The sequence below is a fragment of the Rhinolophus sinicus genome, linkage group LG11 (genome assembly GCF_036562045.2).
Source record: "Rhinolophus sinicus isolate RSC01 linkage group LG11, ASM3656204v1, whole genome shotgun sequence".
Classification (NCBI taxonomy): Eukaryota; Metazoa; Chordata; class Mammalia; order Chiroptera; family Rhinolophidae; genus Rhinolophus; species Rhinolophus sinicus.
Genome location: NC_133760.1, coordinates 37,292,462 through 37,317,039, shown reverse-complemented (window position 1 = coordinate 37,317,039; position 24,578 = coordinate 37,292,462). Strand labels below are relative to the sequence as shown.

Here is a 24,578-nt window from a genome sequence, read left to right as displayed (position 1 = left end):
AAGACCAAAAATCCTACCTTCAGTACTCTCTAGGCAAAATACAATTACAGTATATGTTCATTTGCCTGTGTGGGTGGTAAAATGTGTCTAATTAGCGGCATGAGTCCCATTTTTATTCAGGTCACTTTAGCTGTTGTCTTGGTATTCCTCCCTGTCACGAGTGTAGGCGAAGCTGTTGGAACCCCAACCACAACCCCAGGCCATTACCACTTCAGTGCATACGTACCCTACACCTCACTGCCAGCTCCTGTGTTTATTTGCCTGAGGGTCCTCTGTGGCCTCCAGAACCCACTTTGCCCACTGCCTGTCAGGCCAGAACTACCAGGGAATTAATGACCAACAGAAGCAGCCCTCAAAAACTCACACCGGTTCGTATATAATATCCCAGGCTCCTCCCCTCACTGGTACGGTAACACTTCTCCCAATGTCTCTTCTTTTGTTTATTTATAGTGTCCCAGAGTTTCCCTGGTGGGGTAAAACTCCAGTCACCCACAGTCATAGCTGGCTTGATAATGCACATTATCGGCTTTCTGTTTTTCTCTCACTCATACCCTTTACTTCCCTACTGGCATTTCTTGGGAACATCTCCAAGATAAACTACTTATAATCAAATTCTTGTCTCAGTGCCTGTTTCTGGGGAATCCAAACCCAGACAAACAGGGAGTTATCGTCCCATTATAAGAAAAACAAGGGGAAAATAAATATTCAATGAACTATAAACCCAAAAGGAAAAATTAAATTCAGAGAACATTACCCAATTCTAGTCTGAACTCAATCACTGAGTCCCTTGGATAAACTAAGACTCATTTTACCCAATATAAGTTTAGTTCAGATGATGGGTAAGGTTTTCTTCTAGCACTAACATACTTTTATTTAATGATGAAATAAAAATGTCCCTTAGAATCACGAAATTATGGAACTGGGGAACAAAAATGTTTTCCGAAGAGTTTTGCCATAAGGTAGGCACTGAAAATCATCCTGTCGAACACAAGGCTCTCAATTCTCTCATAATTGGTTTAATGATTCCACTTCCTTCAAACTTTATATTCCAGATAAGGTTTGAGATGATCCCTTCACGTATACTTATTAAGTAAATAAGCCAGCAAGGGATCTCACCTTGCTGCCAGTCCTGCATCAGGGAGCCTGGGGAAACCAAGCAAATGGAACATTTCTTTATCCATTTCAATTCCGCTCACTCCCATCATCGCTATCATTGTGATCATAGTTAAAAGTTACTACCTCCAAGAAAGGGAACACTTTTGAAACTCATCTGCCACTGCTGAATTGAAACAATAATTTTCCCAAGAAAGAAGAGTTGCATATTAAAGCATTAACAATAATGGTAAGTGAAAAAGGAAATAAAAACTCATTCACTGACACAGACAACAGTTTAGTGGTTACCAGAGGGGAAGGGAGAAGGGAGGGAAGCAGAAAAGGGTAATGGGGATCAAATATATGGTGACAAAAGGAGAACTGACTCTGGGTGGTGAACATATAATGCAATACATAGATGATGTAGTATAGAACTGTACACTTGACACCTATTTAATGTCACCCCAATAAATTTAATTTTAAAAAAGAGAGAGTTGAGGGAAGGATAGGAGAAATGGCATTTTCCATTTCAATATTTTTTTTTTATTTAAAAGGGTTGCATTATTGTCTGATTTTTAAATGGCCAGATGTGAAAATTCTTAATGAAAATACGTCTTTTCTGTCCTTTCTACCTTGAAATTTCTGAAGATAAATTCTCAAATATACCTCAAGTGTGTCATTTTCAAGCCACACCTCTGTCCATCTATCTCTCCCCCTCTCTCCCTCTCTTTCTTTTTGTCCTCTCGTCTCTCTCTTCAAAAACTGGTTCTCCTATGATATTTTCTATCCCCGCAAACGGCACCAGCATGCATCTAATTTCTCATGTCACAAGCAAGATAATTCATCTCCTCAGTGAAAAATGCAATCTATCCTTAGATTTTTGTTATCCTTACCTCTTAAAAATCTATCACACCGATAGACTTTTCTCCACTTGCACTGTGACCACCCTTGTTTGCCAGGGCTACCACCACCTTCTACACGAATGGTTACAATCACCCTTAACTGGCTAAAATGTGGAGAAGACATCAGAAGAACGCCAGATTTTATCTTCTCTGATTTTGTTGGAATCAAATCCTATTAATACTCAATCCAAGACTTAAAATCTTTTAATGCTTCCCAGTGATGTTAAGATAAAGATCATGGTACTTAAAACGGCCTACACATACAATATGACTAACTCCTGCCTAAACTAACTCTCCAGCCTCTGTGCTTCAGCTGTATTGAAATTCTATTAATTCTCATCCAGGGCCATGCATCTTTCTTCCAGAGGGTTTATGGACATCCTTTTCCTCTAGTGGAAATGTCCATCCCCCATTCCCCTGGTTTCACCTTGTTTCAGCTCATTCCTGCTCATCATTCATACCTCAATTCAAGAGTCTCCATGCCAGAAAGTCCTTCCCAAATCATCTATGTCAGATTCCTTTGACAAACGCTCAGTAGAAAAGGGTTCTATGACTGTACAAAGTAGTTAGCAAATAATGATTATGTCCCTGATTCATTGATGGTGGCTGCCTAAAAGTCTGTCGAGAGGTTTCTGAGGTAGAGCATGACTTTAGGAGGGACAAGTAGAGTCAGTGATCACTGATGTCCCCCCAGGTGCAGGAAGGAGGAGTGTGTATTTTGTAGCAAGTGTACTACATATCTGCCTTTTCCATCTCAGACACTAGAGGTTTAGTTTCTTTTACACAACAAGTGTGACTATTGGTTGAGCAAACTCTGAGGTGCATGTTAATCATTCTTTCAAGTTTTCTTCATGAAAAGTGCCACGGGACAGAGAAATCAGCACACATCTTGCAGTCACACATGTGGTTCTAATTCTCAGCACCACTACTTACTATATGCTTGCTACTCGGAAATTTTATCAACTTCTTTGGAATCTGTAAAACGGGGATACATTTAGTACCAAAATGATAGGAGAGTTGGTTGTTTCATAGACATATATGAAGGGTTGTGCCGTGCACATAATAAGCACTCAATGATTGTGATCAGTTTTTCGTTTCTTGATGTTGCTGAAAAATCAGAACATACATTCAAAGGAAAACATCATACTCTAGAGTCTTACCCCAGTGCAGGAAATTCACTTACTCTGGGCAAATTTCGGTGGATTGTCATTAACATCGGTAAGGGTCACGGTAAGTGTTGTGGTCCCAGACAGGCCACCAGAGTGTCCACCCATGTCTTTGGCTTGGATAACGACGAGGTACTCCTCCTTGGCTTCTCGGTCCATGTTGGGAAGGGCAGTTTTTATAATTGCTGAGGGGGGAAGAATGGGAGAATGACCTTCAGGCAGAGAGCTCATTCAAAAATAAATGTGCCAGTCTCTCTCTCTCTCTCTCTCTCTCTCTCTCTCTCACGTACGTACGTACAAGGTCCCACTCAGATAATTTTCAGTTTTCTTTTGACATTTAACTGGCGTGTATTGGTGATGCCAACACAGAGAATGATTGTAGTCATAGACAGAAGTGGATAACTTACAAATATATATTTTATAATACTTTTTAAAAAAAACTTGCAAAAGTATATATTAGAAAGTGAACTGAATGGTATACTCGTACCTACCAAATTAAAGTATAAATCACCACACAGCCTCATCTACCCAGGAAAACCCTGGAAGTGAAAGAATCCTACAATTTATCACAGATCCCAGTTCCCCTACAAAAGGAGTAAATACACAAATAGCTTGAAGGCTCTGAGGTCAGAGATAAATTATTCTGAAGCTCACAAATATATTAGAGAGATGATAGAAATAAATGCATTATTAGAATCAACTCAGGTGAATAAACCACCAATCAAAATTAATATAGGCAAGTTTCTAAATCCTAAAGTACTGTTTAGCTATATTTATATTTTATTTTGTAGTTATACTTTTCCTATTATAAAAATAAATATTTGAGAAAAATGGAAAGACATAGAAAAAGTGGGTAAAACATAAAATCACACAAAATAACATAAAATCATCAGTGCTAAAATGTCAATTTTTTTTTTTTTATATATATTTTCAGGCTTTATCTATCTACCTCTTTGGGTGCTTACTAGTAATTTAATTTTCTCGTTAAAGATTCAAAATGTGCATGATATTTAAGAACTTATTTTGAAAATCTTTATTTAGCCCTCCCCTTACCCTTATTCTTCTATTTATAAGTTCTGCTAATAAATGTGGCCATTATATACACATGAGCATGTATGTACATAAACATATAATCACACATGTGATTATGATGATATTGTTCTGGGACTTTATTCATGCAATGGACATCTTTGAGATGTTTTCTTGCTAGCACATGGAGATCCAACTCATTACTTCTTATAGGTACATAATTGTTCATTTATAAACGAGCTGTGAGTACCTTAGGTATTCACACATTAATGGATATTGTAGTTATTTCCAATTTTTTCAAAGAATAATAAAGTATCTTATAATGATACTATATTTTTCTGTGTCCTTCATTTTTATTTAATTCTAAGATGCCTCCCAATATTGCTACAATCCCACAATAAAAATTATTATGACTAGCTTAGTATATTACTATTGAATGGGTGTGTTTCATCTCTGGCCCAAATGAAAGAAAAATGTCCAGATAAAAGATAATTCTCCCCATTACTTCTAACCCAGAGACATCATAAATGCTCAATTCCAATTGAGGATGAGCCACTCTCTTGGCCACTTCTGAAGCTGTAACCCTTTTTTTTTTTTTGAACTGATATGCTGTAATTAAATCATCTGTCTACAAAAGGTTTACCAGGAGTTCAAGTCCCTGAGTCATCTCAATAGCAAGCAAGGTGCAAGAGTGCTCAGGGAAATCTAATCCACCCTGGCAGGGCGCAGGCTCTGGGAAGAGCTATGTGTTCTTATGCACTTTATTAGAACTTGACAAGACTTTTACATCAGACCTTCCCATTCGGGAAGCACTCAATTGGATAACCATACTTATTTGAAAACATTGATGGTAATATAATAAAATCTTTCAATACAATGGTTTCTTTCGGGATTTGATCATATCATTATATAACTCAGTAGATCATACTTATATGGTACCATAGTAAGTGAAAACAGAAAGAAAAGAAAAATAGAAATATAACCATATTTCAGACTTGGATCACTGTGAGGCAATGTTGAGGGGAAAATAAACATATGAGCAAAAAATAGCAACAACAATAAAAAACCTCCTCATGAGCATGATGAGATACCAGTATGCCTGCTCTGCTATGGATACATATTTTCATAACTCAGCATAGCTTCCTTATGAGTCTAATTCTAGTAGAAAGAATTAGACAATTGTTTTACTCCCATGATAGTTACATGAATGCTTGTAAAGTTTAGGTATCACCACATTCTCAGGTCATCATAAATTAAAGCCATCAATTAGACTCTGGAATTTGATGTGGAGTTTCTAATAATTGGAGGAAACGGATATAATTTCTCAAGGAAGGTTGCAACTTTTTTCAAAGAAGTTGATGAGCTGAGAGGCCTATGTGAATCTTCTCCGATTAGTTCAGTAGAAGAATCTTTACAATGCCCTCAGACTCAGACAAGGTTGGTATGCATTATTCTCATCATTTTTATAGGTTGTGAGAGTGTAAACTAAAACACACACACACACACACACACAAAAGTTGTGATGTCTCTCAGACACTTGGAAATTAAGACAGTTTTGAGGCTCAGTGGAAAACAGCACACTTGGGATAGTATGTACAAGTTTATCAGAATATGAGGGAGGCATCATGATGGAGATCTTTGCTTGGATGGTAAACAAGAGTTCCATGTGTCTCCACCTGTTCCAGAAATGTTTATGCCCTTCACCACTCAGATGAACAGCTTGATACTACCTAAGACATGCATCTATCAACAAGCTTGAATCCCCTTATAAATGCTCCATCATATTGAAGTCAAGCAAGTTTTGTTTCTTACATTATTCGCAGACTTACTAGCTTTGTGACTATGAACAAATTATTAAACCCATTGGGACTCAATACTGTGCCCTATCAGATGGACATAATAATCAGCCTCTTGTAGTGGATATTCTAAGTTTATGAGCGATATTGCATGAAAAGTTCTTAGCACATAGTAGTTACCCAACCTTGATGTTTCTCTTCCTTTTTTCCTTCCCAACCACAATGTATTTAATGCTTATCTGGATGGTGGTTATAGAGTGTTGAACGTTCTCCAGTTGCTCTTCCAGACCTACTTTCCAGCATTCTGCACCAACCCTTGGCACGGGAGAGTGACTTCTATGGATTGACTCAATGAACTTGCTTACTCTTTGGCTTTGTGTTAGACTTAACAAATGTACATTACCCTCAGAGAGTGTGAGAATGGAGCAAGGTGAGGTTCTCTACCCCCCTCCAATAACTCAATCACATGTTTGGATACACTATGGTTATTAGGATATTGCTAGAACAACACTCTAGTGTCCAATAGCTGACCCTTCCCTTGCTCCTACAGGCTTAGGGATGATGTTGGCACTTCCCTTACAAGCCTTGGGGTGCTTCACTAGCCTTTGATGGTCTCTCTTAACCTGGCCATCCATTGGTCAATAGTTCCTTTGTTAAACTCTCTTTAATTACCCCATTCCTATCAGAACCCAAAAAAATATGGTTAGGATCCTGGTTCTTTTTCAAGCATCAAACGTGTTTCTAGCATGTCATTCTTACACAGATATCTACAGTTCAGAAGTACTTCAATTAATAGCATATTGCTGTCCCCAGGACCACTCCTCAAGAAAGCAGGGCAAACATTTGTTTCCTTATCTATAAAAATGAGAATAACACCTCTTCAGTTAAGTGAGTTGCTTAAAATGACCCAACTCGGAAGCTTCAGATCTGGGAGTCTTCATACTTCCTCCTCTCCTATACAACCTTGGGAGGAGGTTTCCTGATTTCTAAGGCAAACAGAGAGCCTCTCCCAGGTCTCTTGAAGGCCTGCAGCACATTTATTTGACTTCATTACAAGCTGTATCATGAACAGCTCTCACTTTGCCAGCGCCCCCTGCCTCTAGTGTCGACCTCACAACCAGCAGTAACTCATTAGAAAATACAAGTCAGAATTTCTGGAAGATTTTTCCTGCTACTTTGTGGCTGTAAAGGCAGGATATGAAAAAAAAAAAAAACAAACAAAAAAAACGAGTGCCCTTGGCACTCTTACTTTTATTTGTTGTTGTTGTATTGGGACATATCTAACATGTTACTTAACTTCATTCCTATTCAAAAGACAGATCATTTCACTGGCATAAATATTGCAATATATTGATAAGCTCCTAAATATAAGCTTTAAAACGTTCTGAAAAGTTCCTTCTACTTCTTCTCCCTGAATTATTTGCTTTGGCTCCCATATTCTCCCAAAGCACTCATAGCTTTAGGTTGTTTCCTACGTGGACAAGAGAACTTCTGTATCTTAAAAATTATTGTTGGGTATTAAATACCAGACCACACAGAGCGGGAAATATAATAATTAGGCTGTTTTTCCTCTCAGATTTGAGAAGTCAAAAATTTGATCCATGAACACAAAAAAAGCCATTAAAATCCTCAATGAAATGGCATTTTCAGCCATTTTTCAACTCTGATTTTTAAAAGGCAGATAGATTCCTACACCTTTTTTGCCAAAATAAGCTAATGTAAAACACCTTTTGGTGGTATTAATTTTGAATAGCTTCCTATTGCCCAAAACATAGATTGTGCCCCCTTTTTTTTTCACAATTGTGGTCAAGCAAGAGCTGTGTTCACATCTCCCCACATGACTGCAGTTACACACACGCAGTGCCCAGCCATGTATTCCAAAGCTTCAGCATTGTGTTGAAATGCCCATTACAGCAACTTAGTAACAAATTCAATATTTAAATTTTATGGCCGGCAGCATGACAAATGCTTTCTTCTGGGGCAGTTAGTAAAACTTAATGTAGGTATTTGCTAAACAAGCTCACAAAAAAGAAAATCAACTGATTTTTTTTTTTTAAATGGAAATTTCAGGATGTGACTCCAAACGCTATTACACCTGTTATCTCTGACTTTTGTAAATTTCTAACGTCAGTGATTATTCTAGGGTTTAGACTTCGACCCCTTAAATAGCTACTCTTGAATAAATCTCACAATCTCCCCAGGGCAATTTTTTTTTCCTTGAAAATGGGAAGCTCTAACATTTTGAGAAGAACAAAAAAGAAAAACACAATTGGTGTTCAGAAAGATGAGCCTGTCCTGCTGGGTCCTCAATGACATTTACTGCAGAGTCCATTCACAGAAGGGAACGTAAACAAATATATTTTAGAAGAGTTTCCCTGGAACTCCACTTTGAAAATCTAATCAGAACATGCAATTAATGAGAACAGTCCATACTCCAGGAATTGAGTTCAATGGAGATTTTGAAACTGTTACTGGGGAGTCCCAGTGCCAGTTTCAAAATCTCCATTGAATTTGGGAATCAAGGTGAACCCTGCTAGGAGGATTAAGGAGGGAAAGGGGGAACAATCTTGCTCTGAAAGCAGCATTCATTATCCTACTGTGAATAGACTGATGGGCTTCATTCTCCTGTATTTAACAGACACGGTTTTATCTTAACTTTATTCAATCAAATGGAGATTTCCCTGGTGCAGTAGTTTGAAATTTTAAATCATAGCCTGGCCTAAGTTCTTCTAAGTGCTAAACAGCTGTTCCTCCTGTCTCATCATTCCGGGAGTACTTCTGATTAGAATCCAGTTTCAGTCATCTCAAAAATTTAAAACTTGTGTGCTTTTTTTTTTCCTTTCCATTGTCTTTGGTGTTATCATTTGAGAAGCATTTTGTATCCGTCACGAAGACTTCTTTTTATAATTTCTGTGCTATCACCAGATTGAGAGGCTTCGTGAGAAAGGCAAGGAGATGCTGATTAACTCCTTTGTCATTTTGAAGGCTGATTACTGTAATTCACTCCTTGTGGGTCCCCCAGATTGTGCTGTTCAAAGATTGCAGTTGATACAAAATGCTGTGCTAGACTCCTCTTTTGAATAAAACGTGTTGAACACATTATCCTGGTTATGAAACCACTAGCTTTGTCATTCTTCAAAATTCTTGCCAATTCAACGTACAATATCATCTTAGTAAATGCAAAAAAAAAGTTTTCTATTGATGAGATTAAATGGTACAAATTAACCAGGGATACATTGTTTTAGGGGGTCATACACTGCATCCATACATTCTGTAAACCATGTGATCTATATATAGTACATGCTACCAGTTATGAGGAGTAAAGGATATATGTCTAGAGATACTTCAACACAGGCCCACCTTATCATTGAACAGCTTCAATATAGTAACTTCCATAATTTGAAACCTGCACAAATATATCACAAAGGAAAAAGTGAAATATTAGAAAACTGTTCAGCCTCCAGAGGGTTAAAAAAAACAAAACCAAAAATTGCATTTCCCTTTCTTTGTGACTCGAACTATAAATTATATAGATAGGTGATAATTGATGATAGATGGATAGATGATAGGTAGGTAGATAGATAGATAGATAGATAGATAGAATTGTCTATTTGGAGAAACTACATTCCTCATATATTTCTGGTGCTTTTGCGAAATATAACAACATAATGGAAAGCTAATGGGCTAACTGTATCAGGAATCAAGCCTCATTTATATTCTGTGACTTTGTATTTTTAAAACTAAGAACTATTCCAAGGAAATTATAAAATTCCTTTCTCTTGACCCCTAAAATTTGTAAAGTTTTTCACTTTTTGTATGATATTCATTTTAAAAGCCAAGCAATGTATGTAACAATAGGCAAATATTAAATTATTGGTTAAAATTATATAGATCAAAGGCACATCATATTAAGGAGATATTTAAAATTATGTTATAAAAATTCTTTAGTAATATAAAATGTTGACAATAATTTCTAAATGTTATTTTAAAAACAATGTCTGCCATGATTATTTCATATTATGACGTGCTTATAAAAATTTGGCAAAGAATATAAATGAAGATAACTTGATGTGTTTTTGTGAAGGCATTGGATGTTTTGGTTTCCCCTCCCTCCACACACCAGTTTGCCCAGGGCTCTGTAATGGGAAGTATAGAACTGTATCTGTTAGAAACTGAGCTCTGGGATGAGACATGTAAGAACTATTTTTGGTAGGAGTATTACAAGCCATATGATCTTGGGCAGGTCACTGAAACTCTCTGAAGCTCACCAATCTCATGTAAAATGTTATTGTTAACCAAGAGTTTTAGGTTGGTATTATTACACGAGAGGTAAAATGCCAAATGTTTTACCCTATACATATATAGACATCATTAGATATAGATATAGATACATACAGAGAAATACATATGTAAATATATACATATTCTGTATTTATTTTTATAACTATGTACATATACATACATATGTGTGTGTATACTTGTATATGCACAGTCATCAGATATATATTAATGTTTATATTTTGTAAATATATACCTATCCATACCTATATATGTAAATAAAATTTATGGATTAATTCAGTGGTATTAATAAACAAAATATACATATTTAAAAAATTAGAAACAAAAATTATATTCAGTGGTGATACTGAACATCCCTCACCACTTCAAAATGGTAATGTCTCCACAGAGACTACCAGGTAACAAAAAAATTTTTTGCCTCCAAATCTCTAGATAATTTGTACCCAAACTCATCTTTTACTACAACTTCTACACAGCATATGATTTTTTAAATTGCAATGTAACTAACATGTAAAATTGTATTAGTTTCAGGTGTACACCATAATGGTTTTACAATTGTACATATTACTAAATGCTCACCAAAATAAGATACTTATCTTTCTTCATATTTTCCATATCCTTTGGTGCCTTCATAACCTCGTGTGGGTAATGAAGCCTAGATCACCCTTGGCCTTTACTGGACCTCATGGAGTTCCTTTCATCCTTTCAGGTCCAGCCAAGAAGGTGAACTAATTACTCTCTTCCTTTTGATCTCACGTGTCTTTGCTAGGAACTGTCTCATGGCATTTACTTTCATGTCATTTCCCCATTTCACCACTTCCCCTATGAATTCAAGCTGTCCTGAGAGTATATTCCTATGGAGAGGACCCGTGTCTCATTCATCCTTAGATGCCCAGAACCAAACACAATCTCTGGCACATAATTAAGTACTCAATACATGTAGGAGGGAAGAAAACATACAAAGGGGAAAAAAGAAGGTAGGAGGGAGAGAAGAAGAAGGAAAAAGAAAGGCAGAAACAAGTGGTAATGGAGTTTTTTCTAGCTGTTTTGAGGACTCAGCACTGGAGTTTGCAAACATTTCAGGAATACTAATAACTGTCGTCTACGGGGTCCAGAGACTTTCAGATACAATTATAAGGTAACAGAGCCACTAAGTGAGGGAGGAGGGTGTCAAGATTTGAACCTAAGTCTTGCTGCCTTCAAGTCTCAAGAAAAGCTCAAGGGCTATTCCACACCATGTCAAAAGTCACATCGTAAGGTCACTTCGGTTTGCCAGAGGAAGGGCATAACACTTGATGGATGCCTGTGAGGTGAGTATGTTTTGCAGATTAAAGAACCAACGGGTTCTCATTGTTTCTCTAGAAATTATAATATATATATATATATATATATATATATATATATATATATATATATATATATATGTATATATGTATGTATGTATGTATGTATATGTATATACACATATATATACATATATAATATATAATAATTGCATAATTGATATTTGAGTTATTTATTAAATGTCTCAGGATAAATTTGTGGCGCAATGGTCTAATATTTCAGATATTCTCAAAAATTTTTTTTTGAGGATTACTAAAACAAAGGGGGGGAGTTGTGATGCTGATGAACCAGGTATCCTAGTAACATTTCATGAATTTAATCAATTGGGAGTAAATTCATGAAAAAACAATTGCTTTGTTCTACATGTGTTACCGATGATGCCCTAGCCTTACTTATTATTTATGAAGTTCCATTATTATTTATTTCTCTTGGTATATACATAGATATGACAACCACATTTTCCTAAAATAATTCATAGGAAAATTTAATAGAAAATATGTTTTCACACGAATATCAGGGGTTTGGAAAGTGGTCCAGCAATGAGAGTTCTTGGGCAGTGTCACCCAGACTGTGGCTGAGTGAGATTCCAAATCTGGATCTCCAGCATGTTAGGTATGAATTATAAATTAAAGAGTATATTCTCCTTTGGCCAAAAAATCTCCACATGGTGCTTAGTTAGATATTTGTCCGACAACGTCCTCCTATGCTATGATAGCATCTTAACACATGTCTGTTTGACAGACATGACTTCTTTTATGTAGATTTTATATATTAAACTCTACACGACCCTCCCCATTTGTGTTTGAAAACTTGCTGGAGACAGTAGGCTTGAGAGCTTTAAAAGAGACCATGAGGATCTATGAAGTATTTCAGATGTACAAATTGCTTCCTTACATGTGGCCTTCCTGTTTTATAATGCAGTCTATTCTTTGTCTAAATGACTATAGCTTTTTCATTGCCCCACTGGGTGGATCACAGCCATCCATGTCTGTAACAATATCCTCAGAGAATGACATAGGAAATAGTTGTAAGTGAATTACCAACGATGCCCTGTGTCTCTAGTTTTATATACAGTGTGCACCGTGTATGGATTGTCACTTCTGTAGCTCCTAAATTCCTCCTATTACATAATTCCGCACAGGCCACTGTTTATACCATCAACACATGACTAGCCAATAACTGGTGCTACTCAAATTGCCAATTCCAAGTTACATTGAAATACTTGCAATTATTCCAATTCAGAACTAAGGTGAAATTTTGTTTCCCCTAAATGAAAACACTGCCAGGGACTCCTCAATCAAGTGGAATTATTTCTGTGAAGAAGATGATGGCACTATTCTTTCCTTAAGCCATCATTCCAATAACTAACTCTACATGTAATAAGTATGGGTGGCTTAAAGAAGCAAAGTGAAAGTCGCTAAAAATATTGGATGCTTTCTCCCAGCAATTCCGAACTTAAGCCGAACTTAAGCGGATACGAATGGCGGGTTATAGAGTAAATAAAGTGCAGGTTCTATAGTTACCCACTGACAAATGGAGCTGGTATTGAGCCCTGAGTCTAAATCAAGCTAAGCAGCTCTTTTCAACTTTTAGAACTTCAGTCTCCTCACCTATAAAAAGTGATAGTAACACCCCCACCTAGCATTATATGAAATACCACCCAACATTGTTCACAGAGCATAATAGATAATAAAACGCACTTTAAGTGAATTGATAGTATCCTCGAATGCTACAATGGTACTGATTCCTCTCATGCCTCTTTGGAATTTTCTGGCCCCACAGCATGTCATATTGATCACAGCCTGCCAATAGACACAAGTAGAACATGGTGTTTTAAGAGCCCAGGATTTGATACTACACATCGGATTTGATTTCTGGCCCTTCCAATTCCAAGTGATAGAAGTAACCTAGGTAATTTTCTTAACCTCTCTTTAGCCCCTGTTTTCTGTTACATAGAGATAGTGTTTACCCCATCATTTTTTTGTTTTGTTTTCTTAAGATGATGATTAAGAAAAATAAGGCATGTCATTTATTAGTTATCATTTGTGAACACATATTAACATGCATATTATGTTATTATTTAGCCAATAATAACATAGTAATTAGCTGATCACTAGTACTACCACCACTGAAACAACCAGTAATATGTCACTGCCTGGTTGTGAAGATCAATTACAATAAAAATAATGACACTCCGTGTCTTATTGAGCTTTCGTTGTGCCAGACCCTGTACAGGTACAGAGTCTGGATGCATATAAGATGCTTAGTGCAGTGACTGGCGAAGCGTAGACATTCACCGGCAGAGTTATTACAATTATTGTCACCATCACCTCATCCGTACATTTCACAACCATCCAGTTAGGTAACTATTACTATTAGGTAACTAAAAGATGAAGAAACATGAACCTCTGTGATCTGGGTTAAAAGATTCATATTCTGTGAGCTTTGACATGATAAGAGGAGCTAATGCTTGTCTCCGTACTTCCCATTACACGGACTTGTCTCTCCTACACCTTGGAGGTTCTAGACGAGCTTGAATCACTAACTTCAGAGTGCTCGTACTACGGTAGGTTTGCCTGTTACTTTCAAAGGATAGTCATTGTTGTGCCTCTTTGAGTAATCTCTAACCCAGAGATGCTAAACCAACTCAGTGACATTACTCAGGAAATTCCCAGTGAGCCACTAACCCTTATTTGAAGTATCTATAAAATGCAGAGAGTGAGACACTGGCCAAGTGATTGCCTTTGCTGATAAAACACGTCCAATTAAGTACATCCTCAACCTCAAATTTCTAGATAAATTTTTGGCGAATAAATCATGCTTTTCCCCCATGGGTCATTACACATCCAGCAACAAATGATCACTGCATAATTTCTATGTGTGACTGAGTAAGGTTCCCATTCATAAAATCACAACCCACGGCTCAAAGAGGAAGGACAACAAATTGCTTCCAATTGCTTTAACACAGGTCAGTGGGCAGGCCTACTTCAATGAGAGAGGTTTGGCCAGGGAGGGTAGGATCTTCCTTCAATTATGGTAGCTCCCATAATGGGCATTAAATGTGCTGAGAACTTGCCCGATTCCCTTCAAAGTAAGAATCAGGAACCAGAGTCAGCTTAGAAATATTCTAGGGTTTCTTACCACTGTCATTGCTTCAACTGCTCTTTTTTCCTTATCAGCCCAAGATGCTTGTAGACCACTGAGAGGTATACACAAGTGAAAAGTGTTCAAGTATTGAGAGGAGTTACATGTTAGAATCACTTAAAATTCTGACAACGTGATCCATTTACAATAATTCAATGGGCACAGATCTCACAATTATTCCCAGAAAACCCCTCACCATTCCTTTTGTGCCTTTCAGTCCAAAACCAGCCTCAACCTCTTCGCTGCCTTCTGTAACTTCTGCTTTTGAAATCCTGCTACCTTCTACTTCAGGAATACAGGCTCTCTTTCTTCCCAGGAGAGTGACTTTTCTTCTTTACTTCACATTGTCTCTCAGAATAGAATTCTTCTCCTCCGCCTTTCCTCCTGCTATTTCTCAAACAATGCTGCTGTGTGATTCCCTCTTAATCAGTTTTGTGTCTGTGCAAGAAGTATCATCAGCTACCTTCTTTTGGCACCATACTCACCCCTTTTTTTCCACTCTTGCTTATTAGCATGAGTTTGAGTTTATTTTATTCTTTTTTATTTAAAATGTTCCCCACCCAAAATTATTTGTATTCATGCAATCAATGCCCTCCAGCTCCCATTCATGGACCTAAGAGGGCAGGTGGCAAAAAACGCCCTGGGCTCTCTTTTGCACAGAGAGAAAAGAAGAAGCATGGCGAAATAACCAAAAAGGAACAAATCTGTCATTCTGCAAATGTTTGTCAAGGACCTCCTGCATATCAAACACTTTTAGGTACTAAGGATAGAGTGGAGAAGGCACATAAGGAGGTCAACGTCACAGTCCTTACACACAAAACAGGGCAACCAGGCTCATTTACTTTCTGGGCTCCAGCTTTTTCGTTTCATACTTACCTTCCAGAAAAAAAGAAAAGAGACAGACATGTCACCTGCAGGAGCTGATCATTATAAGTGGTTCTCATGTACACTGACCACATTTAACTATGAGTAGCCCAGGCTACTTGTGACTATTAAAATCCAGATATGATTATGCCCCATAACAGAGAGGCAGGCATAGGGTAATGGATCTCTGGGTCCCCTCGGGATAGCGATAATTAGACTTGTATAAACAAGAGGCCAGCTGACCTTCCTAGGAGGCAAGCCGGAGGCAAAAACCAGCCAGAAAAGAAAGTGAGGTAATGTTCTAGTTAATAGGAAGTTACCATACAGAGGGATTGGAAGAGCAGATTTTTATGGATCTATTGTTCCCTTAGTGACAGTTGTCAAAATACATCAGAGCTCAGTTTCTTCAAATACATCAAGTGGCTTATGTGTTTTTTTCTCTTTGTCCTCACTATTAAAATTAAAAACTGTAACAAATAAGTACCTCTTCCTTTTCCTGCTCCAGATTTTTAAAAAATTATATGACTCCCACTTTTCTTTCTCTCCCCGATTCTTATCAATCTCTTCTCATGGTCCGTTCTCTCCTCATTGCTATAGTGTTCTTCATAATGTTTTGGTTCAAATTTAAGTGAAGACAAATACTATGGAAATACACACTTGGTGTGTGGATACATGAATGAACGGATATTGAAGTTTTACGTTCTCTATGTCTACTTCCTTCAATTCAATTCAATTGGCACTCACTAATTACCTCGTATTTGCTGAGCATTAGGTTTAGCTGAGAAGACTGCGTCAGCAGAGGTACATGGCAGGTGATAGACTGGTTCCTTCAAACTCTCAGTTGCTCATGGTAACTACAGAACCTGAGGTTTATATGTTTATCTGTTTTTGATGTTCTCACAATACAAAGAGTACAAGCCATTGATTCTGAGAAACTTGCAGTCACTACTCACATGTGTCATTTTATGTAGTGAAATGCTGAATAAAATCCCATCTCTAGAAGTAACCTCTGTGTTTGCATGTGAGCACAACATATCTAAGAGAAATCACGTGAATCAAAGAAAATATTTTGGACTGGGACAAAGGATTAAGCTTATCCTCAAATCTGACATTTACGTTTTGGGTAACTTCAAAAAAATCACCCACCCTTGTTCATCATGATTCCCCGTATTAAATGAAGACCACTAAACTTTTTTTTTTTTTTCTGAGATGATCAAAGTATTAAATCAGGGAACGTGGGAGGTTGCCTAGAAGACACACTTCTCTTACTCTTTCAAATTACAGCATAGTTAATGACTTATTCAAGGTCGCACTAATAGTAAATGATGATGGAATCCAGAAGTCTCTAACTCCAATTCCAGCATTTCTCTCTGTAAGCCCTAATGTGCCTAAGCAATAATGTATTTCTTCATCCATCCTCGTTAAAAAACATACATTTCCTGAAAACCTATAAAACACGTCAAAATATATTGTGTTATAAATAGAGGCATATTGTACTGAAGATTACTAAGATCATTAATTTTGTTTTTCTTTTCTTTTCCCAGGAATCGTTGCCAAGTGATGGCCCCAAAGGGGTCCAGTCATAAGGGGATGTTGTTGATTCTTTCCGAAGCCATCAGCTATTCTTTTAAGAGCTACTCGCCTGATTATTTCATGTTCCCAAAGTATAAAATTATTTTTCTTGTCATTGTTTTACATATTTAGAGTCAAATAAAATTTCATGAGCCTCATTATTTTCATGTATGCAAATGATCTGTTATTATGAGGTAATTCTAAGGGTTCATTTCTAGTGTAAGTTAACTTAATATTCAAAGAAGTCTTAATGTGAGGGAATCAAGATGATAAGTAAAATCAACCTTTCTATCTTCCTTAATGGTCTGTCTTACTTACGTTAACTTTGTCAAAATACTTCAGATTCGACTCTAATTTCTAAGCACAGGCACAGCAAGGCAAGAGAAAAAAAGCCATGTCACCATCTCCCATCATCCTTAATTCCTCATCTTTGCAAAAGCGTGAATAATTTCATTCAAATCAATGACCACCGAGAGAGAACCTCTAACGAAATAGACACTGTCATAAGGGTTGGGGATAGAAAAATAAATAAGGTACTGTTCTCTGGTGTGGAATAGTTCACAATGCGAAAGATGAGGCAGGCGTGAGTACCTCGGTGCTAAAATGAATATTCACCTCCTCCAATTATGAACCCTGGTATTATTGTGTGCATCACTCCATCAAAACTTTTATCGTGCCAAATTTGTTTTCTGTATGTGCTTTTGTTCTTATTTTAGCATCTAACTGGCCTGCCCCTCTGTGTCAAAATTTCCTCTCTAAGCCGTGAAGCATCCTCTTTTCTATAAAAGTATTCCAAAAAATATATGACTAATCCCTTGTTGATCCCCCTGAACACTTTGATAAATACCATGAGACCAGATAGCATGATTTCCATAATTCCATGTCGCAAAAGGACAGTCCCATACTTAGAGTCTCAACACCTACGGTATTCCAGGAGCATACCATAGATGATGGAACCATGAGTAAGTCACTTCATCTCTTTAATCTTCTCTTCATTTGTGAAAATAGCATTGTGATATCTCTACTCAAATGTCAAATTATTAGTGAGGCTTCCCTGACCAGCCTTTACAACATCATAACCACTCTCTTCTTTCTTACCCAGCTATCAAAGCCTCTGCCCTTATGCATCCTAGTAGTAGCAGACAGACAATAAACACATTGACTTTCTTTAATGATGGTTTGGTTTTGGTTTTGATCTTTTTACATTAAATTTAGTGGTGTGACATTGCTTAATAAAATTACATAGGTTTCAAGTGTGCATTTCTATAATACATCATATATATATTGTATTGTGTGTTCACCACCCAGAGTCAGTTCTCCTTGCATCACCATAGATTTGACCCTTTTAACCTTCTTCTACCAACTGCCCTTCCCCCTTACCCTCTGATACCACTATACTATTGTCTGTGTCTATGAGTTTTTGTTTATGTGTTTGTCTTGTTTGTTCTCTGATTTCCATTTTATAACCCACATATGAGTGAAATCATATGGTTCTCAACTTTTTCTGTCTGATACATTATCTGACACATAGTAGTCTCTCAATACATTTGAACATTTTTCAGTGACTCAATGCATGAATGAATATCTTTTCCCCCCATGCAAACTTGTGAGGAATCCGATATAAAAGCAAACACACACAAGTAAAGGATGATCTGCAGGTCTCTTCTGAAGATGCACACAGGCCTAATTACAGCTGCCTCTTCCCACTTCTCCACCTCTGTAGGGGAACATTCTGGCCACAGAATGTTCAAGAGCCATAGCATCGCTGCTCTACGTAACAGGGAGCTGTGTGGCATAATTAATTTATGCCTGCAAAACATTCTGAATACCTCAGGATCAAATTACTGTTGTGCTTATTCTCACTCTTATATAAATATTTGCACGTGTGAAATTTCAGCACCTTGACATTTATTGAAATGGTTGCATGGAAAAATGAGACAAACTGACTCAGTGACAGGAGCTGGCAGTCAGCACAGAGAAAGACAGCCCTTTGTCAATGCGACAACCACAAGTGGTGTACCAAATACACAGAAACCAGGACCTCATATGTGTGGGGTGGGAGCAGGCTCTGAAAATGCCACTTCCCACTCACTGTCTCTGGGATCTGAACATACAGCTGGGCCTTCTGGCCTGCATTCTAGGACTACTCCACCAAGATAATTAGAGCAGGGTTTTTTTTCTTGTGTGTATTTAATGTGAACAAACTTCAGTTTTCCACCAAAATTCATTTTGGAGCCAATGATCTATGTTATCAACAATTTTTCAGTTGGTGTGACCCAGTATTGAGAAATGCAAGATTCAAGGAGGTGGTATTTGGGTTAACACCTTTCAATGAAAATTCTAACTTTGTTAAGTAAGGGAATTTAAATAGGTGAATGGAAATTATGTGCCTGGCACATTAAATACGTTATCGCAATCTGAACCTTGTAAGAGCTTAATAGTAGCTGGGATTACTCATGCTTAGATATAAAGAACAGGGTCCCAGGGGTATGAAATATCTTAGTGATAGGTATACACTAGGGAACGCTGTGTGAAAGAAGTTGAACCTAACTCTTACTCCAAAGTGTACATTCAGGAATTGACATACCATTTTGTCTCCTCTGAAATTCTAAACCATGTTGTCACCACCTTGAATCTATCTTTCTCTCAGAAACATGGTGACCATTCAGAGGCTTAGCTTTGTTATAAATGTTTATATGCAACACAGAGCTTCTGTTTGTCTTTTTGCTTTCTTTCAGTGTATTTTTCAGTTAGTTTAAATGAAAATCTTCAGTAACTACTTTCCAGAGTGTAGAAGGCACATTAGAGTTCATATGAAATATAAATAAGACAAATGCTGTTTTTAAACCTGTTTACTGCATATCTATTTTCAAATGTGATAGAAAGTGGTGCCATTTTAGAATAGGTTCCATTATGACAATTCTAATATTTTATTACTGCAATTTGGTATACCTGGTGGATAGAAAATGGAACATGGTGGGAGGGGGTATTTCCTTCTAATGATTGTAGAATAACTACAGGTATGTTTACATAGAGTAAGAAAAAAACCTCAAGTATCACACTTATAAACATTTTCTCAATAGCTCATGAATGATCCTTATTGAAACAGTTACTTTGTCATGGAAAGATTTTAAAAATACAGTAGTCTCCCCTTATCCATGGTTTCACTTTTTGAATTTTCAGTTACTTGCAGTCAACTATGGTCCAAAAACATTAAATGGAAAATTCCAGAAATAAACAATTTCTAAGTTTTAAATTGCACGCCATTCAGAGTAGCATGATGAAATCTCACGTCATCCCGATTCATCCTACTCGAGGCATAAATCATCCTTATGTCCAACCCATCCATGTTGTAGACGCTCCCCGCCCGTTAGTCACGTAGGAGCCATTCTGCTTATTAGTTCAGTTGCTGTGGTATCACAGTGCATGTGTTCAATAACATTGGATTTACTTAATAAGGGCCTCAAAGCCATTGACATAACTTTTATTAAAGTATACTGTTATAACTATCCTGTTTTATAATTGTTGTTAATCTCTTACTGTGCCTAATTTATAAGTCAAACTTTATCATAGGTATGTACAAGTAGGTATAGGAATAAACAAGTATGTATAGGATTCCGTACTATGTGGTATCAGGCATCCACTGGGTGTGGGGGTTAGAGGTCTTGGAATGGATTTTCCACAGATAAGGGAGGACTACTGTATTGCTTTGTGAAGTTAATAGAACCCGGTTGATTAGAATGCTACTTTGATATCGAGTCATCTACACTCAAATGACTGGACTGAAGTCATAGAGAGAGCAAAGTTAATTCTATAAGAACTTGATGGGGCTACTTCTTAACTTGACCTGGTTTTGCAAAGGAAGAACAGAGGACCAGTGAGGTTTGATCCCAGCTCTTTTGAATTACTAAATGTTTTTGCTTTATTGCCCAAGGCTTGGTACATAGTGTTTTCTATTATTACTATTTGCATTTGGGGTTGCTAATTTATACTCTGATGAAAATGAGAGCAAGGGAATCAAATTTGCATTTTGTTTCATCGCATAAGTGTAGTCATTAGTATTTTCATTTATAGCTCATGAATGTATTTGTTATTAAATAGCACAACTAGGCAAATCTCAATTTCTGTCTTTAAGAGAACCACAGAGTGCAAAGGTAGCTTTTAAAATAGATAATACCACAGCAACATAACTAAAGTTAATGGGATGGAAACGGAAGTTCCAATAGCAGTCTGTCACACACAATAAAATTTTACCACACATGGAAACTACTTTTAAAGAAACTCTCCAGACATTTATATATTTAAAAAAAAAAAAAATCTATCTAATTATGGCTATGCTTACATTTACCAACCAGTTTAATCCTGTTAACCTCATGAACACTAAAATCACTAAATGTACTGAATTCCACATTTCTGCTCCTCATGGTCACATAAAACAGCCTCGCTTGTAATAAAATAATCACATTTAAGATTTTGAATGGGAAATTACACATAATCACAAATTGTAAAGTGACTCTAGTATAATTCTGAAATCATTAAAAAAGGTGGTATTCACATAGCCACATGCTCTTCAGTCCCTGCCAATGAGAACTCCAAACTTGGGTCTTTTTCACTTGTTCTAAGCACAGTATCCAGCATATACGAGGTTGAAAATTCCACTTATTCTAGAAATATTGACTACACCTGTATGGGTAGAAATATCTGTTTGTTTCCATATTATAACCACACATTGTTCTAATTGTAAGGGAATCTAGAACAGTTCCTATACCCAGAATTTCTTAAAAATCAGGGTTTTACCCCTAGTGGAAAGTCCCCCAGGTTTTTGAACAATGAAGGACTGATTCTCTTGGGACAAATTCTTCTTTGCAACTACCTCCATTTTAGACTCTCTTTTCCCATAATATTCCTGAATCACCCATATTTATATTCATCCAAAGCAATTATTATGAGTATTCAAGGATGTCCTGTTATTTTGCCACTTTCATGAAATTCAATCCAATTTTTCAAACAACAACAACAATAATAATAATAAATAAATAAATAAAATAAACAAATACATCATCTAATTCCCTTAGATGTTTTCTTCATGGCACTTTGAACAATAACCAGAAAATACAGAACTGACGCATTTATAACGTAATTATTTATGTTGCCATCTCTCTACTTGCCCTGTAAGTTCCATGAAGCCAGGGCCATGTCCATCCCCTACATCATTCTATCCCTGAGAGTGGCGGTGATCAATAAACATCCATTTACTGACCTGAAAGTAAATATTCACCTAAAAGAGGACATTACCATGTCGAGAGTCTCTCTCTCTCTCTTTTTTTTTTTTTTTTTCCTGGACTCACTGACTTCTCTCTGTTTTTGTTGTCTTGTCCTCACCCTCTCTATTAGGAGCTAGGAAGCCTAATGCAGCAGAAGTTGAAATCAGACAGATGTGCTCAAGAAACCAGCTCTGGCTTTTACTACTTGAGTAGCTTCCAGAAGTTAACTGGCGCAGAGCTTTTATTTCCCTCACGAAAGGGATGCTCATAGCACCCACTTACATGGTCACTAAGAAATGATAAGACATGGCAGTAGGTAGATGATCAGTAAATGGTACCCTCCTTCCCTCTGATTTTCTGAACAGAACAGAATGTCCAGAGCTCTGTGCCGATACCATGAGTGAGAATCACTGCTTCCACAAGGGGAAACAGGACTGATCTAACAACGATACATCACAGGCTATTTTTATGTAACACCTGTGGGCACATCCTTATGTTCCTAGCCTGTTATCAGCAATGCGATAGCTATCGTTCCCAAATAATCAGATGATCAAATGCTGATATATACTGAATATGAGAAGAGAATTCAAAGATATATTCTAAGCTTCTTGAAAGCATGCATTTTTCCTAATCCATAATCCTCTGGGATCTGAAATTGACAGCACATAAATCTTTCTTAGGAAGGCCATTTTCTAACCATGTTCATCTTTGATTTAATTATCTGTGTATATAGATTCATTTATAACATGGTTTTCGACTCACAAAGCAGCACAGTGCTAGACATAAGATCCCTCTCTCTTCTTTTACTATGTAATATAAAGTATATATGATATAGCATAAAGTATATATACTATATACTTTACTATACACTTTTACAACTGTAAGTTTTCAACTTATAGATGAAACTGTTTTTAAACAGTATTTCTTAAAAAGAGATGTTATGATCTTTGATGCTGTAGCCCAGTGGAAATTATTTCACATGTACGCTTCTGGAATTTGACTTACAAGGAAACAGATGGAGTATTTGTATATTCCTCCTACAAGCCTCTCAGTGCATTGATATTCGTGCACCAAAATCTTTGCCTTAAAGGAAGAGTGTTGTCCAGTTTAACTAAACTCCTTCTCTGAGCTTCCAGCAATTATATATACAATCACAGGCAACCTTTTATAATATTTAACTCTGTGTTTTCCAAACTAGAACATTCAAACGTTAGATATTCCTTCTTTTTGGGAACTGTATCTAAAGTCACACTTGCCACAAAATCTGAAAACAATTACTGAGCACCAGGGGTATGTTCTATATAGTCTTAGGTAATCTTAAATGCTGGGAATGCAGAGTTAGGCTCTAAGGATGGGGGAGGTAGTGGAACAACGCAAATAAAACCTGCTATTCTTAAATAAAACACCAAAGGGCGCGTGCGCGTGTGTGTGTTGCATTTTTTAAAATATAAGGGGATGTCACACATTTACTTCTCTTGTATATTATTGGTCAATCTTTGATACTCTTCGATAAACCATCCTTCTCTAAAAAATCAATGAAAACACAATCTTTGTCCTTCACCAAGTCATTTTGAACTCGCCCAAATGAAACCCAAAGCTATATTTCAAAGGAGAGAAAGAGTATCAGCATAGAAATAGACATTATACGTTAATTCTGCAGGAATGCAATACGTTGTAGTCGGGGGAAAAGTCCTGATCCTAGGTGGTCTGCTCAGATTGGTTGAGTATCATTGGGGAATCAGTATTGGCTTTTGCTTCTATCTAAACCCATCCCAAAGCACTCCACTGTGACATAAGGTGTTAGATGTTGAGAGGTCTCTGTGTTTCTTGATCTTCCTGTTCACCACGCACGTTCAAAGACCTTGGTTTCTCTAAAAATACCTGTACATCCCTTTGAACTCTAGCTATGGTCAGAACTGCCAGCTCCCTCTGGTCTTAAACATTGTTTGTCCAAAGGTGTAAATAAAGTGACAGTCACATTGCATTTAGCTTACTCAAGTATATTTAATTGTTCTATGGGTGGGAAGATTATTTTTAGTAATCATAAAACAATTAATGTGACCACAACACTTACTCAACCTACTTTACCTCCCACAGGAGATTCTA

General features: G+C 37.0%; 1 protein-coding gene across 4 annotated transcripts in view; it reads right to left on the bottom strand.

Moving 5' to 3' along the window:
* Positions 1–24,578, bottom strand: part of CDH8 (cadherin 8) — a 324,676-nt gene that overhangs the window by 139,340 nt on the left and 160,758 nt on the right. For all 4 annotated transcript variants that reach the window (XM_019755067.2, XM_074314784.1, XM_019755057.2 and 1 more), the window contains one exon: positions 3,178–3,345. In XM_019755067.2, coding sequence (XP_019610626.2) covers positions 3,178–3,345 — 168 coding nt within the window. The remainder of the gene's footprint in view (positions 1–3,177; positions 3,346–24,578) is intronic.